We start from the raw sequence: 19,464 nt of genomic DNA, 5'->3' as shown, positions 1-19,464 counted from the left end.
CTGTATTACACGGTCAGCCGTTAACCTCTTCCTATCCACTAACTACAGCCCACTCAAATCCTTATGTCTTTGTGCGCTGATGTGTCGGGGGACTCGCCGCCCTCACATGTAGATGCAACTGTCATGTGGTGTCCTTTACTTATTGAAACCTTTAATTATCACGTGTGTGAAAAATGCATGAACTGCAGGTTGACTATAGCATCAGCGGGCTCACCGATGTACTCCAGCACTGAGCTACAGGCGCACACAAGACTCACAAACTCCGCCACAGTATCGCGCTTGCTAGCTTTGTTTTCTTTTCACTCAAACTATTCATTTTTGATTCAAATTGGCATCACTGCTGTGAGCTTGTGCGAGTAAAGGCCCTTTTACACACAAAGATGATCACTCAAAAGTTGGCTTTCGAGCGATCATTTTGCATAAACTACTAATTGGTGCTAATGCCTGTGAGCCGCCAGGAGCTATTTTCGGAGAACAGCGGGTGGTCTGTTCTCTGAATACACTCCCTGTGTTCTGCCGCGGGGCTGACAGCTGAGACAATGTTATCAGTGCTTCCCACGGAGAACACCCTGTGAAGTCCCTGCTATCAGCTCTTCTGACAATGGATTTTATGCTGAACATAAAATCATTGTTTGGTAGAAAAGTGAAAGATGGGCACATTTACATGCAATGATTATTGCTTAAAAGGTTGCTTTTGAGCGATAATTTTTGTCTGTAAAAGGATCACAAGTGGTTCCCATTGATTTCAATGCCAAACATTCTATGGTAGCAACACACTGTATGGCATGTGAGGGCTATGTTCTCCCCCAAAGCTTCATGCGGTTATTCCATGGCAGTGTACACTGCAATGGAAGTGAATGGTGTAGTTAACAAACCCTACTAGCTTAAGGTCTATGTACACAATTCACTCAAAATTTGTTCAAATGAGCAATAATCGTTGCATGTAAACGCGGCATCGGGCACTTTTTGTCTGAACGATGATTTTAAGGTGCACTTAAAATCCATCGTTCAGCCACAGAGATAAAAATATCTCTCCAGGAGACCACATGCTGTGTTCTCAGCAGGAGCTGGGAGATTACATTGTATTCGTCGCGCAGCCCCAGCAAGAATGCTGGGCTCTGCAAACAGCTCCCAAAGGGCCCTTTTACATGCAAATGAAGATGATAAAGTGTTTAATGGACATTCCTTTGCATTAACACTTTATGCAAAATGATCACTAAAACTTTCAATCGTTTGAAAGATTCTCTGTCTGTAAATGGGCCTTCACACCAGGAACAAAAAACCCCCACCAATTACAGGTGTTCTTACATCACTGTCAGATTATTTGGTGCCTCTCGCTGCTTTCCCCAGGATTTTCATGGAAATCAATCAAAGAGCATCCATTTACACACTGGCCTATCACAAGGCGGATCCGGTCGGCCACTGGATTCTGTCTTCCTGCTCCTAAAACAGATCACGAAAAAAGGGACCCAAAAGGCTAAAGCGGCCGCCAGTATAACTCAAAAGGAGCAGTCACCCAGCTTTCCTAGAACCAGCAGCATTACATCACTATAGCTAAGCAGTCATTCAGGACTCTAGGTAAGCTGGGTGCCAACCACCATGTAGCACAGCCATGAATGCGATCACCCAGCCTTCCCAGCTGTGGAATGACTACGATACACAGGAGACAATAAGATAACGGAGTCGTAAGGTCAGTAGTGGTTTAATGATTTAACCGCCTATTAAATAAACCATGTTCACAGTCACGAGAATCCGTCGCCACAACCGCGGCACGGCCGGGGACGAAGTCACAAGGGAGACATTGGCAAAACCTAACCGTTTTATTTGACCGCTTATTCTGCTGGTGATGTCATAACGCGATTGAGAAATCTGCCGCCCAGCAGAGGAGTAGAAGCCTAACTACTGGCAGGGGAGTCCACTTGTATGAAGAGAGGGCAACAAAAAGTCCTGCCAAGTTACTTTGTATCCACACTCCATCGCCCTGCTTGCTGTAAGTGAATGGGAACACAAGGCTGAAAACGCGTCCTGAATCCTTCCTACTGATCCGGAAATACAGGGATTGTCTCACTTCTAACCAGCCATCTGTCAGCTGAACACGATGCGGCTGTGCGTTCAGTCTGTTTCTAGTCACTGATTTGATCACATTGTATACCAAGAACATTATTTAATGTGGTTAGTGTATTGGGTGTAGGTATGTATACCTCTGATAGTAAATGCATTTTGCAGGCTGTTGTATATTGCAGCCTTGATTTAACCTGAACCTATGGATTTCTATTGGGAAGTGCTGATCTATTTTATCCTTTTTTTTCCCAAATATTGTGAGGTTTTGGCTGCCTTCACCTGGTCATACATGCCCGCCGCCCATTTACCTTCTGTTCCTCCTATTGGACCATATAAATGCCATCCTACCCTCCCTGGTTTTATTTATAGGCTTAGTCCCAAGAGAGGAGAATTCTGTAAGGTAGGTACCCATCTTTCCCAGGTTCAGATTAAACCACCTGGTATTAGCGTTAGGATCCATCTGATAGGTTGGTCACCTGGACGTTGTAGATGGGCCAATATGATTTGATCACATTATATACCAAGAACCTTATTGAATGTGGTTAGAGTATTGATTATAGGTATGTATACCTCTGATAGTAAATGTATTTTGCATGCTGTTGCCACGTTTTAGTGTCGGTTTCTAGTCACTGACAGCAAGCTGCGATCCTGAAGAAGTGGAAACATGAGAATTTATTAAGACAGGGATTTGAAACAAAGCTATAGAGGTTACATATGCCCCCATGTATTGGGCACACCTCAGCCCCTCCATGCTCATCTATGGTATCTGTGTCGGCTGCAGTAGACTTCTGGCATAGATTATATATGTGTGTTGAAATGGGGCAGCTATGCCCCTCCTGCCACCCTACATAACCTCCCTTTTTTTAGTGCAGCATGGAACAGAGAGCAAAATATTGTAAAATTTGTTCCTTGCAGCAAACGTCTCCCACAAAGTACATTAAAAGTGGCAGAACTCTCCATGATTGAGGAGCCTTCCAGAGCCTCGCCCCTGATTAGTCACTAAGGCTGTACTCACACAGAAGCTCCGGCACGGAGATCACCGTAATCTATACGGCGAGGATTTCTCCATGAGTGGATTGTAAATCCACAGTGCGGAGCAAACTAAGTGACGACACCATTGGCCACGGATTCTGCATCCGAACATCCACGCCGTGACGTGTCTTTACCCCAATGATTGGGCTGGATGTGGATCCACAGGAGCAGCAGATCTGGCCGACATCTCCAGCAACCTTGTGGATTCTGACTGCCACCCCCTGGGATTAGCTCAGTGTGAGCATAGCCTGCGGGTGCGGATAATCCCTGGTAATGAGCGTCGCCCAACACATTAGTTAGTGAGTGGCCAACAATGGGCACACAGGCAGATTACCGCCCATGTGTTACGATTAATCGTCCCCATGCAGAATGCATTCATCACCAGCACAGCCGCTGTCTACCTGGGAGGGTGTGCTGCCAACAAGGGAGCATATTGATGCCCAAGGCAAAAGCCAGAACCAGCCTGTGAAGGAGCGCTTGCTCCTTTGTCAGCTAAGTTTGTATTATCACAGGCCAGCAATCGGGGAAACAAATACTCGTGCCAGATTACTGGCATTTATAAAAGGGTGTTTAAAGAGGTGTAACAGCTTTAATTAATTGAAGACCTCTCCTCAAGCTAGGCCATCAATAGCTGATTGCTAGGAGCCTGGCTCTCAAGACCTTCACTAATCAGCTGTTCACTGGGCCACTGGAAGCAGACAGCTCCATACAAAGTGCAGTGGCCCAGTGTGGTACTGCAAGCACAGCTCCCACTCCAATTAATGCTGTGCCACTGCACAATGTAGAGAGCAGCTGATCGGCGAGGGTCTCGGGGGCAGCTCTGTCCCAATCCGCTATCAATGGCCTATGAAGATAGTTTTTAAATTACTTAGAACTGGAAAATGCCTTTAAAGGGGTTGTACCAGAATTATAGCTCATCCCCTATCCACAGGATCGGTTACTGATCAGTTCGGGGAGGTCTCACTGCTGAGCTAGAGATCAGGGGGTCCCTTGTCCCCCACACTGCAGGGTTACTGCGCCCCCCACAGTGAGGACAGTGAATGGAGAGCTAGACCACAGGCACGCTAGCACCCAATTCACTTTGAGTGGGACTGCAGATATACAAAGTGGCACCCGCTTGCGTATTTTCAGCAGCCCCACTGCAATGGAGTGCGGACCACGCATGCTTGGCCAGCGCTCCCTTCATGCTGATGCCACTGCGGGGGAAGAAGTAACCCCTGTAGTGACCAGCAGAACGGGACGCGGGGGTCTCGGCAGTGAGGCCCCCACTGATCAGCCAGTTATCGCTATCCTGTGAATACGGGATGACTTGTAATCTTGGTCCAACCCCTTTGACATTGTCACTTTCATGAGAAGGGGTACAGCAGCAATTACAACTTGGGGGGGGGGGGGGGGGAATAAAAATTTCCGCAAAGCAGCGAAATGTACAAACCTTACACACGGCTATAGATCAGCAAACCTGAGAAAATTAGAACGCAATCCATTGTACCCGACGCCGGCTCTCACGGATTCACATAGCTTCACGATATACAGATAGAAAGACGCTGAGAATCAAACCGCCGCAGAGTCCCCGAGCAACGCAACCCTATTCTGTACAGAGTAACAGGCCACAGAAGCGAGGTCCAAGACAGTCCGTTATATATACAATGTTATACTAGGCTAACGAGTCAATGAAAGCAGAGTGGATCCCCCCCATAAGATGCAAAGTAATGGAACATTCCAGAGAGGGAAGGACGGACCAAGGCAGTAGGTGGATGCAGTCTCAGAGGGAATGTGCCATGGGCTGCAGCAAGGGAGGGGGGGATGTAGGATTTGTCACTTCTAGTTTTACAAGATGCTTAGGCTAAAGTGTTAGTGCTTCTAGTTAAGAGACTTGCAAGGTATGGACACCCTCCAAGGAGATGATTCCCCTAGGTCCGATCTCCTTAGAAAGCTTCTTCTCCCACCTTTAGAAAAATCTGATTAATAACACAGTTGCAAGAGGCAGGAACAGCGCAGGGAAACTGGAGACAAACGGACTGCCATGACTACATTCCATGACAGCCCTATCCTTGTATGGGGTAGTCAAGCATCATCTCCCTAGCAACCAAACTAGAATTCCCGGCTCTATTAATCAGATTTTTGACAACAAAAAGGGGTTATGAAGAGACCCCCTTTCTATACCCTAGTAGGGTACATGGGCATTTTAAAGGAATGCCCCCCACTAGTCACAAGCACAGACACCAGCTAACAACGAGTCGCTATCAGTTTGTTGGACCTGTTTAGACTGGAAGAAGCATTTGTCTTGATGAGACAAACCCTTTAAGTGGAGAGTCCCTTTAAAAGACGTCATCACCTAAGGCTACATTATACAGCCAATTAGGGGCTGGAATAAAGCCACATATGCGCATAAATTAGGGCCCCCCTCTCCAGAGCAAGTCCTCATTAGCATACACCGGACTCCTTAAGAACTTCCTGCGTAGAGTCTGGAGGGAGGAGCTTGTTACAACGGAGATGGCAGGTCATAGATTATCCCAGATGTTGACTGGCACATTGCTTCACTAGGGGTATCTTACACCTAAATGGAGACACTACAAGAGATAGCAGCCCTTAATAGCAGCCAGGACCACTACCCGAAGAGGGATGACCGACCTATCTGCCTCACAGACCGTGCTGCGTAAGGGATAGCGCCTCCCTTCATCCTTCAGAGTATCATGCTTCATGGAACCCAATGCCATTTATATCTGAGGTAGCCAAAATGGGGCTTAAAGAGTTAACGGATTCATAGCATATACTAAGCTCTACAGAACTTTCATCTAGCCTTCATAGCTTCACGCCCCCCAGAGAGGTCATTGGGAGCGGTAGGTGGGCCGGTGTTTATTATGACACATTGCACCCCCCCATTGTGTGAGAATTCCTAATAAGCATTACATGTGTTATTCCATGCCGACCACCAGGGGGAGACACTCTAAACAGCAGTCTGACATGAATTCTTCCTTCAGTGTAGCCAGTCTTAAGGAGAAGAGAATTCACAGCGTCTTAGTGTTGATGTGCGGACGGAGGACGAAATGCGATGGACGAGACGTGGCACCGGGGGTCTTCCTTAGCCCATCCTCCTGTAGGTGTAGATGTAAGCCTTGCAGTTGGGGCAGGTGTGGGTCACGTCTTTGAGGTCGTTGATCATACAGGGGATGAGACAGCAGCCCAGGTCACACCTGAAACACCATAGGAGGAAGCTGTAAAAGTATTCACACCCCAAAATGTTCACAGAGTGAGGAGAAAGCAAAGATCTCCAGGAAATATCATAGGCTCTTAAGTCAAACCACAACAAACAAGGCTAACGCTACCCAGCTTTCCTAGGTCTCTGCACAGCCTGCCTTCATACACCGTCACAGGCTTTGCACCCTCCGTATACACGCACTGCCCAGCTTTCTTCCCAGATCCCTGCACAGCTTGTACGAGTATCGTATGTTTGCAACGCTCAGTTCTCCCAGTCCCCTGCACCATCCAGCATCTGTATTTATGGACTACTCAGCTTTCCCTGACTTCTGCACATCCATCTGTATGTATGGACTACCCAGCTTTTCCTGACTTCTGCACAACCATGTGTATGTACAGACTATCCAGCTTCCCCAGACCACTGGCTGTCCACACTTACCCTACAAAGCAGCAGAAGCAGCACAGTAGTACGTTCATCAGCCCAATCTCATGGGTGATCTTGGTGATGATGGGCTGCTGGCAATGTGGGCACACTGTCTGTACTGGAGAGCCCTGAAATATTTCTCCTTGCAGGACGGTGACTGTAGTGGTGGCAGAGGCTGTGCTGGCACTAGGTGGCACAATGACTGTAGTGCCATGTGCCCCAGGAGACGGAAACTGCTGAGGATAAGGGTAATTAGAAGGTGGGTAGTAGCCCATAGGTGCATAAGGCCCAGGTGGGGGGTAGTAACCTGGAGGAGGAGAAGAAAGAGTTAATTTACTAGTTATCATTGCACTGAATGGCTGTGATTGGCTGAGTGAGAACCAAACAGAGCAATCGCTTGCTGGAGGCGGAGTTTACCAGCAAACGATGTTTTGTCGGCACTGAGAACTGCAAGCAAGATTGCCCGGAACTGCGGAGACCAGCGGGAGGGGCCCGGACGGTGCCTGCTAGGTATTATAATACATCCCCTGAAAATAAGACGCTGTGTCCCTTTTGGGGAAAAATTAATATAAGACAGGGTCTTATTTTCAGGAAAACATGGTATTTGTATACTCTTTTAATGTATATGCTAAATAGACATTAATAACATAATGTGAGCAGCCCCTTAGAGGGGGCAACCACTGGGACCCTCAGTGATCCCAAAAATGGCATCTCTAAAAGTGAATGGAATAGTAGTTTCGCCTGCGCACCACCCCTCCAATTTACGTGAGGTATTCGGGTGTGCCGGTGTCCGGATCAGTGGGGGGAGGGGGGGGGGCAGCAGTCAGACATTTATCCCGTAGATGAATCCACTATATCCGGTGGGCGGATCCTGCAAGCAGACAGGAAGTATCCATCTGCACAGTGAGGTCACTAATACCCACACACTGACGTCATCGCACACGTGTCTCAGACTACCATGTCCTTACTCCCTGCCGGCAGGGTGTGTGTGATGGCGTCAGTATATGGATTGTAAGGGCCTGATTGTTGTCCGTGGAGCCGGATATATTGGCGTTTCCCGTATCCAGGATCTTTGCTGGGAAAATCCTTTAAAGTGAACAGCATGAACTAAGTTACGGAACTCGACGGTGAGGGAACGGGGAGTTCGGGGAGGTATGTTTTATGCTCACCCAGTCATCCATGCGGTGTCCCCACGAAGTTGGCGCGTGCCCACCAGCATGACCCTTTCCAGAAGGCTGGGCATGCACGCCTCTCATAGAGATGAACGGCATGAGCGCACAGAGCCGTCCCAGGAATAGGTGAGTATAGCACATACCCTCCTCGGACTCCCTGGTCCCTCGACTTCGTTTATGGTGCTTCAGGTGGTGCAGTGGCCCTTTAAGAGTACCTTCATACGTAACAAAAATGGTGTGGATATTCTGTGCCAACCACAGTGCAAAATATGCTACGGATTTGGCGAGCGTCCGCACCAAAATACACTAGGTGTCAAGAACCCTTAGGGCGCCTGTACATAAGCCGTTACTATGGATCAGCGGCAGCATGTACGGGCACCCTTACACAGGTTTCTATGTAATCATCAATTAAGCTAATTGGCCATCCGATATTCCCCGCCTCCACACATTCCACTCATGAGCTATTGGCTCTGTGCTGGAACAAAGTCAAACGTTTTCTATAGGTTCTATTAGAACATATAGGGGTAATCGAGGAGGGTCTCTGATTCAGGACCACCTACAAGGCAGCGTGACCCCACGCAGTAGCGGACACCCGAAGGTTTTATCTACCATGCTTCACTTTCTGTGCAGTGCTGCTTTGGAAAGCCCCTTTAAACCCTTCATGACGCGGCCCTTTTCTTCCCCCCATTTTCGTTTTTTCCTCCCGCCTTTTAAAAAAATCGTAACTCCTTTATTTATCCATCGCCGTCGCTGTAGGAGGGCTTGTTTTTTGCGGGACGAGTTGTATATTTCTATGGTGCCTTTTACTGTACCGTATAATGTACTGAAAAACTTAGAATTTTTTTTTTAAATGGAGTAAAATGAAAAAAAAAAAAAAGACGTTCCGCCATCTTTCAGTGCGTCTTGTTTCTATGGCGCACAAACTGCAACAACTTTATTCTACGGGTCCGTACCATTACTACCATACCAAACTTGTATATTTTTTTTTTTTGCTGTAGTACTTGTTTTTTTTTTTCAAAGACATTTAATTTTTTTAAATTATTTTCTGCCGCCATCTTCTGCGCACAATAACTTGTTAATTTTCCCGCTGACATTGTTGTGCGGGGCTCACTTTGTGACGTACATGATTTAGTTTCCATTGGTTCCATTTTGGAATACATGCAACTTTTTGATCACTTTTTATTGCATTTTTTCTGGGAGACAGAGCGACTGAAAAAGTGCATTTCTGGCGGTCTTTTTCGGACGACGTTCACCGTGTGGAATAAATAATGCACTACTTTAATAGATCGGACTTTTACAGACGCGGTGATACCAAATATGTATTTTTGTTTTAGGATTTAGATTTTCTTATTATAGATATGGCAAAAGGGGGGGGGGGGAGGGGGGATTTAAACTTTTAATACTTTTTTTTCCACAATTAGTAAAACTTTATTGATCTTATTTTTACTTTTCTTTTAGCCCCCCTAGGGGACCACAACTAGCGATGCTTTGATCGCTCCTGCAGTATGATGTAATTCCATAGCATTACATCATACTGAAATCTGACAGGCAGTCTATCAAGCCACCACACGGGGATGGCTTGATAGGCAGTCCGCTAAGGCAGCCCTGGGGCCTTTCAGAAGAACCCATGCCACCCGCAGGGGACCCCCCAAACATTGGTCGGGGGATTTAAATGCTGCTGTCAGAATTGACAGCGTCATTTAAAGGGTTAATAGCCAAGATCAGCTGCATGGCTGATTGCAGCTATTGCCCGCTGGTGTGAGCAGTAATAAACAGCTGACGCCCGCGCTGTATGAGGAGAGGTCGCTCCACGATCTCCCTTCATACATATGCTGCATGATGTAAATGTACATCATATAGCGGGAAGGGATTAAAAGAAGTATTCCTATCTCATCTGATGATGGCCAAGAAGGCACTACCCCTCTGTAACAGTGGCAGGGGGTATAGAAGCAGCTGAGAGGGCAGCGCAACGCTGTTACGTAACACGTACTCACTTCTATGGGAGTTACGGAGACAGTGTAAACCAGCCAATGAGGCGGTGGAGTTGGTTGGGGGTAGCTGCAGGTCTAAGAGGCGGGACTCTCGTGGCATATCTTGTGCATTACATGTCTTCTCACCTGGGCCTGAAATTTTCTTACCTGGGCTTGGGGCAATATAACCGGGATTTGCATCATAAGGAGGGGGTCCGCAATCTGGGGGTACAATTGGCACGCTGGGAGGGTAGGCCCCCGGGGGTTGTCTGTTATCTAAAAAACAAGAAACATACCACACTTGTAAAATTCATCTAAGGCCACCTGCACACGGGCAGAAATGAAAGAGCCGGGGCCGCCAGGCGCGGGTGAGTACGCGCGCGTCCCTGCAGGCTCTCGGGTCGGGTCCCGCGGCGAGAATTCTCGCTGCCGGATCCGACCCGCTCGTCTGCAGGCGGCCTTAAGTGAAGAAAATACTAGCGATACTATATCCTGCTTGCGGTCAGTGAATGGGGACATCCCGGTATCAGAAATCCCATCCTGACCTAATACATCTCACAGCTGAGGGTGCGTTACAATGTACCCTGTCTAGACAAGCTCTCTTTTCTGTCCTGATAGTTACAATGTATCAGTCTGAAGTCCAGGATGTGTTCATCGCAGAGGATTGTCCTATCTGGATACATTGTAACAAACCCTCAGCTGTGAGAGGTATTAGGTTGGACATGAGGCCAACCTGTTCCCCGTGCATACAGCCTTACTATCTATCAGAATTTGGGTAGAAAAAGAAGCCACAAATTTAGGCGCACGCCTGTTTTGCACCTGACACTTTCAAGAAAAGTGGGAGGGGCTTGGCCGAGGGGGTGCGGTCACTCACTGCCCAGACAATGTACTATAGTCTATATACCATGCATGATAGTGAAGTCTGCGCCAACTCATAGCTGAAGATACAACGCCATGGAGGTGCCCAGTGACCATCATGTACCTTCATTGCTGGGTGATCCATGCTTGTCCTCCAGCAGCGGAGCGGACGGGCCCCCGGGGTACGGAGGGGGAGGGTCACTCGCCATTACTTAGCGGATGGATCTGGGAATGAAGAAAAGACAAATTAATTTAAAAATGATCTTGTCTGATATGTGACACGTGAGAGACGCAGTTTGTTCTCCAGAGCTGCTCTTCAATCTGTAACCGAGGACAGGAAGTTGCAGCCGCAGTCCGCCCTGTTGGATGCTATGGAGAAACATCTTTGGTTACCCCGGCTGTATACAGAAACCCTTCCGTTGGTCCCTCCCCCACCCCCCAATGTTGGTCTGGGGTATATGGCCACACCCCGGTGTCAGCTTCCATACTGAAGGAGTGCCCACATGTACCCAAGGAGCAGTGCCAACCACAACCTCCTGCCATCTTCATGGAGAGCAGAAAGGGATTTAAATGGACTTTTCCCATAATAGACATATCTTCCCTGTCCGCAGGAAACCGGAAAATGTCCAACCGCTGTGATCCCCAGCGATCCCAAGACGGCTCAGCCGGATTCTCCAGGTGAATGTTGTGGCGGTGCACACGTGAGACCACCGCTGCCTTCACTTCTATGGGACAGGTAGAGATTACTGAATGCTTCAATCTCCATGTGCCGGGCACAGGATCGCTGGGGGTCCCAGCAGTCAGACATCCATCCATCCAGGTGACAGCCCTCACTGGCTGACTCACCACTACTTCTCTAACTTCCCGGTGTCACACAAACATGAAATCTGGCAGGAGCATTCTTTAGGTTCTAAAAAGAAAAAGTAAAGGGGTCACAACTCGAAAATTCAATACTGATTGCAAAAGTAAGTGTACCCCAATGTAATGTTTGACGCGAGCATTCTTTAGTTCCTAAGTGAAAAAAGTGGGAGGGGTGGCACATTCTGCAGAGGGACATAGGTACATGCAGCCTGAGAAGAATCTAACGCTCCTCTATGTGTATACAGATTTTATTTCTTGGTTACTCTTAAGTAACCTTGACTTCTTGAAATTTTCCATGCGAACAACACTTAAACAGCAGTAACTCAGTGCAAAGCCGGGTATATCAGCTAGTACTGTATATAGGGGATTAATGTCTTTAATGGGACAACCCCTTTAATGATCAATCTATGATTAACCCATTGTCAGCTGCACATAGAGCCCCCTGCTCTACAATGGTATGTTCACATCTGACTGCACTAACAGTAATCGTTATCCAGGCGACACATTTCTCATTTCCTAAGAACTTATATTTCCAGATCTCTGCTTGCAATCAGTGAACAGGATATTCTTGTTTCTATCCAAAGGCTGTCTTGACTTCATACCTCTCACTGCTGAGGATATGCTACATTGTATCCAGGGTAGACAATCCTCTGTGAGCAGAGATCTTATAAATTATCAATAATTCAAACACAAAGAATAAAGTAACTGTGCCAAGATATCCACAGGAGAGGGGATAACCATCAGATCGGTGGGGTCTGACCATTGGGACCCCCTCCAATCACGAGAACGTGGATCACTTGTCCTCCTGCAGGCTCCAGGTTCATGCAGCCCTTGGGCGGCAGTCTCAGTGGACATGCAGCAGCGCATAGAGTGGCCTTATAACAGTAGATACCAGCACTACACTGCTGCAGTCTATATACCGTATATACTCGAGTATTAGCCGACCTGAGTATAAGCCGAGTCAATAAGTTTTACCACAAAAAACTGGTAAAACTTATTGACTCGAGTATAAGCCTGGCTATACTCGAGTATATACTAGGTAAAAAAAAACCCCGCAATACTCACCTCTCGGCCGGCGTCTGTGTCCCCGGCGGTGCGTCAAGCTGCTTCAGTCTTCTCCTCGCTGTCATTTCCCTGGCTTGGTTTTGAAATCCCTGCCGTCAGCGCTGTGATTGGATAGAGCGCCGGCCAATCACAGCTGGTGCTCGATAAACCAATCACAGCCATACAGAATGACATTGGCAAAGCTCTCGATCCAATCACAGCGCTGACGGCAGGGATTTCAAAACCAAGCCAGGGAGATGACAATGGTGAGAAGACTGAAGCAGCTTGTAGACCCCAACACAGCACTGGCTGTGCTGTGTTGGGGTCTAGCGATCCAGATCCCCCCCGTGGCTTGCACAAGGTTGGTCCCACCCTGAGGGTATGGTGGAGTAGTGCTGTCCTGAACTTTACTATACACAAAGACTGAAGCAGCTTGACGCACCGCCGGGGACGCAGATGCCGGCTGAGAGGTGAGTAGTGAGGTTTTTTTTTTTTTAATCTCACTCGAGTATAAGCCGAGGGGGGCTTTTTTACCCCTTTTTTTGTGCAGAAAAACTCAGCTTATACTCAAGTATATACGGCATGTGATTGCAGTACCGTTACATCCAGTGACCCCCGGTTATGTCCCCTCTGACTGGAGTCATTCAGTTTTCCTTTTCTTCTCTATCTGGCCCAGAGCGCTATGATGATATATCCCAGCCACAACCTGTATCTGCAGATTTTGACATACAGACATCTTTGGATCCTAGTTTTTTCGTACCTTCTCTACTTTATACAAATCTCTACACAATAACCTCGTCTTTAGTACCAGAGATAGTAATAACGCCACCGGTGACAGCCTACAAAGTAGTACTGTCACCATTTTTGGGTCCCCTGTAGACCACACATGGTAAGTGCTGCTTATAGTGACCCTCAGACAGTAAAAGTGCCCCCACTTGGCAATAATGACCTATGTCCCCACTCTGTAATACTGCCCCTTTTGCCCACATTCACTACTAATGCATCTGTTTGCCCTCTTTTAAAAGTAATGCCCCCTTTTCAGAAATAATGTCCCCAACATTCCCATGTATGTAATAAAAAAATATTCCCCGGGTACCGCTGTCAGACCCATGATCGCTGCGGAAATTCCCGGCCTTACTAACATTTGAGGCTGGAGACGGGCTGCTGGGATCAGATAATGGTCACATGATCATACAACGCGGAAGTGAGCGGTGGACCGCAGTGCCGTTACAGCAGCCGGCGAGCGAGCATGGACTGTGGGTTTTCTTTTTTAATTTAAAAGCACGCTTCCCATTAACATCAGGGGGGCGATGGCTGTACCCGACCCTGCAGCCTGGGCCCCCGTGACCCGTTCCTGGTCACCAAGTGGAGTGGGCCCCAGCATGTGCCCGGTGTGTCGGGTGCTGACGCCACTCCTGTTCACCTGAATAAAGCGTCAGTCGAACATGCGCAGTGCCGCTCCATGGAGTGGTGGTCACATGACCGACTGCCGCTCCCTACGGGACCCCTGCTGTTATGGCTGGTGGGCCGCCAGCGGTCAGATGGTTAACCCCTATCCTGTGGATAGCTTCACATTTACATGAACCTGGAAGGTTCAAATACGGCAGAGTCCTGTATCATGGGTTGGGGCGAGATCCAAACCCCACGGACGTACGTGTCAGTACTTACCGCTACTCACATCCACCGCACCGAGCTGGGAATGCAAATAGGAATATGTAATAATCTCCACAACGTGACTGGGAATATACAAAACATGTCCGACGCAAGATGGCTATACGGAGATCTGATTGGTCGTCAGGGGCAACGACTGCATATTCTGTAAACGCCAATTATGTTTATACCAGTCCCATACAGTAGTCTGATGAGGAAAACCCAACATCTCCCACAATGCAATGCAGCCATGAATATAAACTAAACAGAAGTCTTTAGATGTATCACTGCGGCTGACAGATGGTAGAGGAGGACACAGAGGAGCCCTGCGCCGAAATGTGAAGGGTCCATACTGCGATTGTTGGCCTTCTCTTTGCTTTATTTTACAGGGTCGGACGCAGAGAAGTCGGCTGCCTCCACAGTCTTATGAGAGCGCTCTGACAGGATATCTGTCCTTGTTGGCCCTAGCAACCAATCACAGCGCAGCTTTCATTTCTTATACTGCTGAGGTAAAGTGAAAGCTGCGCTGTGATTGGTTGTTATATATTATACTGCTGAGGTAAAGTGAAAGCTGCGCTGTGATTGGTTGCTATTTCTTATACTGCTGAGGTAAAGTGAAAGCTGTACTGTGATTGGTTGCTAGGGGCAACACGGATAGATTTCCTTGTAGAGCGCTCTCTACAGACTGTGGTGCCAGCCTACTCCCCCATGCCCCCTCCCCCCTTTATCTCTTACTGGGAAAGCTGGGTGACAAGCGGTACTTCCCACCCCAGCTCCCAAGGGGTTGTCACCCAGCTGTCCCACACCCCTGAAAAGCAAGGCAGCAATATGGCAGCAGGGGCACATCGCCACATATACACAGACATTAGGGTGTCCAGAGCAACGCAGAAAAAAGGACAGAACTGGTAGAACCCGCCATTCTGGGCAGAGCTGAGGGTTTGTTATGGTGACAGGGTCACACACAGGGCCCATTGTACAAGGCTGCACGTCCGCTCACAGTATTTACCATTATACCAGGAGAGTTCAGGCCGTAACCAGAATAGGTTCAGTCAGCGACCGCATACCGGTACCTGTAGCCGACAGACACACAGGGGGCTCTGTGCACAAGGTGATAGAGGACACAGCAGAGGAGAAACACACACTCCATTACTGTTACCTATCCTGTATTATACTCCAGAGCTGCACTCACTGTGTACATACATTACTTATCCTGTACTGATCCTGAGTTACATCATGTATTATACTCCAGAGCTGCACTCACTATTCTGCTGGTGGAGTCACTGTGTACACACATTACTTATCCTGTACTGATCCTGAGTTACATCCTGTATTATACTCCAGAGCTGCACTCACTATTCTGCTGGTGGAGTCACTGTGTACATACATTACTTATCCTGTACTGATCCTGAGTTATATCCTGTATTATACTCCAGAGCGGCTCTCACTATTCTGCTGCTGGAGTCACTGTGTACATACATTACTTATCCTGTACTGATCCTGAGTTACATCCTGTATTATACTCCAGAGCTGCACTCACTATTCTGCTGGTGGAGTCACTGTGTACATACATTACTCATCCTGCACTGATCCTGAGTTACATCCTGTATTATACTGCAGAGCTGCACTCACTATTCTGCTGGTGAAGTCACTGTATACATACATTACTTATCCTGTACTGATCCTGATTTACATCTTGTATTATACTCCAGAGCTGCACTCACTATTCTGCTGGTGGAGTCACTGTGTACATACATTACTTATCCTGTACTGATCCTGATTTACATCTTGTATTATACTCCAGAGCTGCACTCACTATTCTGCTGGTGGAGTCACTGTGTACATATATTACTTATCCTGTACTAATCCTGAGTTACATCCTGTATTATACTCCAGAGCGGCTCTCACTATTCTGCTGCTGGAGTCACTGTGTACATACATTACTTATCCTGTACTAATCCTGAGTTACATCCTGTATTATACTCCAGAGCTGCACTCACTATTCTGCTGGTGGAGTCACTGTGTACATACATTACTTATCCCGTACTGATGCTGAGTTACATCCTGTATTATACCCCAGAGCTGCACTCACTATTCTGCTGGTGGAGTCACTGTGTACATACATTACTTATCCTGCACTGATCCTGATTTACATCTTGTGTAATACTCCAGAGCTGCACTCACTATTCTGCTGGAGGAGTCACTGTATACATACATTACTTATCTTGTACTGATCCCAAGTTACATCCTGTATTATACTCCAGAGCTGCACTCACTATTCTGCTGGTGGAGTCACTGTGTACATACAATACTTATCATGTTCTGATCCTGAGTCACATCCTGTATTATACTCCAGAGCTGCACTCACTATTCTGCTAGTGCAGTCACTGTGTACATACATTACTTATCCTGTACTGATCCCAAGTTACATCCTGTATTATACTCCAGAGCTGCACTCACTATTCTGCTGGTGGAGTCACTGTGTACATACAATACTTATCATGTTCTGATCCTGAGTCACATCCTGTATTATACTCCAGAGCTGCACTCACTATTCTGCTAGTGCAGTCACTGTGTACATACATTACTTATCCTGTACTGATCCCACGTTACATGCTGTATTATACTCCAGAGCTGCACTCACTATTCTGCTGGTGGAGTCACTTTGTACATACATTACTTATCCTGAGTTACATCTTGTATTATACTCCAGAGCTGCACTCACTATTCTGCTGGTGGAGTCACTGTGTACATACATTACTTATCCTGCACTGCTCCTGAGCTACATCCTGTATTATACTCCAGAGCTGCACTCACTATTCTGACAGTCATCACTGGAAACAGTCAGTCATCTACTACAGTTCAGCTCCACCTCTGGCTTTGTAATCCAGCATCCACGTAATTTAGCTTTAGCTTATTTCTGCTTGCACATTTTTTATTTAGTGTAGAGTTGGAAACCATCAGCAAGCTGTTCTTGTTCCAAGCCTGTGCGTGCCTGCTGATGCCCTGATAGGTTCACACTAACTACTGACAACCTTCCCTGAGGATAGTATCTCTGCATGTGCAGGGGAATCTAATGGATAAGCTGTGATGACAGCGGGCTGCTGTTTGTTATCTGCAGTCATGGCAGGGTTCATAGTCAGCCACTAGCCTGCTTGCTGATGGTTTCCATCTAAGAACTGATGTGTTCTACACCATAAAGAGCAAAATCAAGCACATAAATAGGTGAAAAATGCTAAATAAGCCTCAATGCAGCAGAGTCAATTAATACAATATGATATTACAACATAATATAGATCAGTGCATGCTGGGAGTTGTAGTTCCACCAGATTGGTAGGTGGATTTCCCATAACAATAATTCTATGAAGATATAATAGAAATATAAACTACAGAGACATAAGACAGAGCAGATACAGAAACTATACCACAGCACCGCCATAATACACACAGAATGATGACCGGACATTATCACATATGTGGGGAGCATGTAATAATAGCCGGTGCCGCCCCCACATCACCCGCACTCACCTCTGCCCTGCTGCTTCTACCTCTGCTGCTCCTGTTTACAGCGCGCACTGCTCCCTGGGAGCTGTAGTCCCGCCCCTCCTGGCTCACACTACAACTCCCGGCAGCCCACGCAGCACTTCCTGTCTTCGCTACTCTCTGGCTCGTTCGCTAACAAGGTTTTTTTTTGTACATTGAATAACTTTATTGTACACCGCTGAAGGTCTCATAATAAATGTCTTTTTGGTTTGTTTTCCCGTGAGTATTAATGAAGAGAACTGACTGTAATAAGTTATACTGCAGGCCCTGAGGGGGCACAGATGGAAATGGCCGAAAAAATAAAAAATGGGCATAAATATGGGCACCCAAAAGTGTGATTCAAAGGGTTTAAGTGGGGTTGGTCCACTGAACTAGTGCTGTCAGCACACTGACAATGATGCCCTACAATCAAATACATTTGAATGTAGCCCGGCCTAAAGTGGTCCTGGGCATGAAAGCTGGCATCAAAGTGGGCAGAATGCAGGTTTTCACCAATTTGAATAAGCAGCTGGTGCTTTCCAAGGGTTAAATGTGTTTGCGCCACTGATGGGTCAGCAAGGGTATCGCTTCTCCTTAGAGAGACACCTAGAAGGTGTAAGGCCACCCATGCTCCTCTGGGAAATATGCGAATGACAAGATGGAACAATACCTCTGCAGCGCCACCTATTGGAAGGCAGCATTCCTGCACGTCAATGTCAGACCTTTTAACCGCTTAACTCTGCAGGACATACAGTTACATCATGGAGGTTCGGGGTATGTACGAAGGGGTCGCAGGTCGATCCCGCTCCATACAACATAGGTGACGGCTGTTTCTTACAGCTGACGCCCGCCCCCAACAGTTCCGGAGCTGCTAACCCTTTTAAAGGGGTTTTCCAGTGAAATACTATTGATGTCCTATCATCAGGTAGGTCATCGATAGCTGATCGGCCGGGGTCTGCGGCTTGGGACCCTGACCGATCAGCTGTGCGGGTGCCTGCTGCCAGCGCCGCAATAACACAGAGGTCGGAGCGGAAGTCTCCATGCCAAACTACCATGTAGTGGCCGGCGCTTGTAACTGCAGGCATGGCTCCCATTTTAATGGTCAGTGCCCACCATTCTTTTGATGATTTGGAGATCTGCTTTGGGTCAGAGTTGAGCTAAAAGGTGAAATTCCTCTTCATGTTCAGCTTTCTAGCCGAGACCTGAAGTGTTTGTGCCAAAATGGACTGATATTTGGAACTGCTCATAATTCCCTCCACCTTGACTAGAGCCCCTGTTCCTGCAGCAGAAAAACAGCCCCACACATAATGTTGCCCCCACCATCTTCACTGTGGGTCGGGGGTCTTCTGGTGATGTGCAGTGTTGGCTTTGTGCCAAGCATACCTTTTGGCATTATGGCCAAAAAGTTCCCCCTCTGTCTCATCAGACCAGAACACGTTCTCCCACAGACGTCTGGCAGAATTGATGGAGGTTTTGGCAAAACATAGCAGATTTGGATGATTTCCTTTGTTAGTAAAGGCTTCCATCTTGCCATCCTACCCCACAGCCCCGACATAAGAAGAATACGGGAGATGCTCTACACAACCAGTACTTGCCAGGAACTCCTGCAGCTCCTTTAATGTTGCTGTCGGCCTCCTGGACCAATTTTGTTCTGGTCTTCTCATCAATGTTTGAG

The 19,464-nt window shown here is 47.4% G+C and overlaps 1 protein-coding gene across 2 annotated transcripts; it reads right to left on the bottom strand.

The window, feature by feature from the left end:
* Positions 1 to 1,686: 1,686 nt before the first annotated feature.
* Positions 1,687 to 17,876, bottom strand: CDIP1 (cell death inducing p53 target 1). 2 transcript variants are annotated; one of them, XM_066576757.1, is made up of 5 exons: positions 17,796 to 17,876; positions 10,840 to 10,940; positions 10,026 to 10,133; positions 6,731 to 7,022; positions 1,687 to 6,287 (listed from the first exon to the last, which is right to left on the bottom strand). In XM_066576757.1, the coding sequence occupies exons 2-5, from the start codon at positions 10,922 to 10,924 to the stop codon at positions 6,176 to 6,178; spliced, it is 597 nt and encodes a 198-aa protein (XP_066432854.1). In that variant the 5' UTR covers positions 10,925 to 10,940; positions 17,796 to 17,876; the 3' UTR covers positions 1,687 to 6,175. The 2 variants fall into 2 exon arrangements, with proteins under 2 accessions (XP_066432854.1, XP_066432855.1); XM_066576758.1 differs by lacking the exon at positions 17,796 to 17,876 and adding an exon at positions 11,562 to 11,618.
* Positions 17,877 to 19,464: the final 1,588 nt, after the last annotated feature.

Source organism: Eleutherodactylus coqui, chromosome 8 (genome assembly GCF_035609145.1).
Source record: "Eleutherodactylus coqui strain aEleCoq1 chromosome 8, aEleCoq1.hap1, whole genome shotgun sequence".
In the NCBI taxonomy this organism is placed as follows: domain Eukaryota; kingdom Metazoa; phylum Chordata; class Amphibia; order Anura; family Eleutherodactylidae; genus Eleutherodactylus; species Eleutherodactylus coqui.
The sequence above is the reverse complement of the archived record's forward strand: the minus strand, read 5'-3'. Positions and strand labels throughout refer to the sequence as shown.

Bases quoted from the DNA above. Each gene is read 5' to 3' on its own strand.
- CDIP1 (XM_066576757.1), bottom strand. From the start codon at position 10,924: ATGGCGAGTGACCCTCCCCCTCCGTACCCCGGGGGCCCGTCCGCTCCG. The intron at 10,134-10,839 runs GTACATGATGGT...CTTGTTTTTTAG, and splicing joins TGGATCACCCAGCAATGAAG to ATAACAGACAACCCCCGGGG. The intron at 6,288-6,730 runs GTAAGTGTGGAC...ATGGTGTTTCAG, and splicing joins TGCTTCTGCTGCTTTGTAGG to GTGTGACCTGGGCTGCTGTC.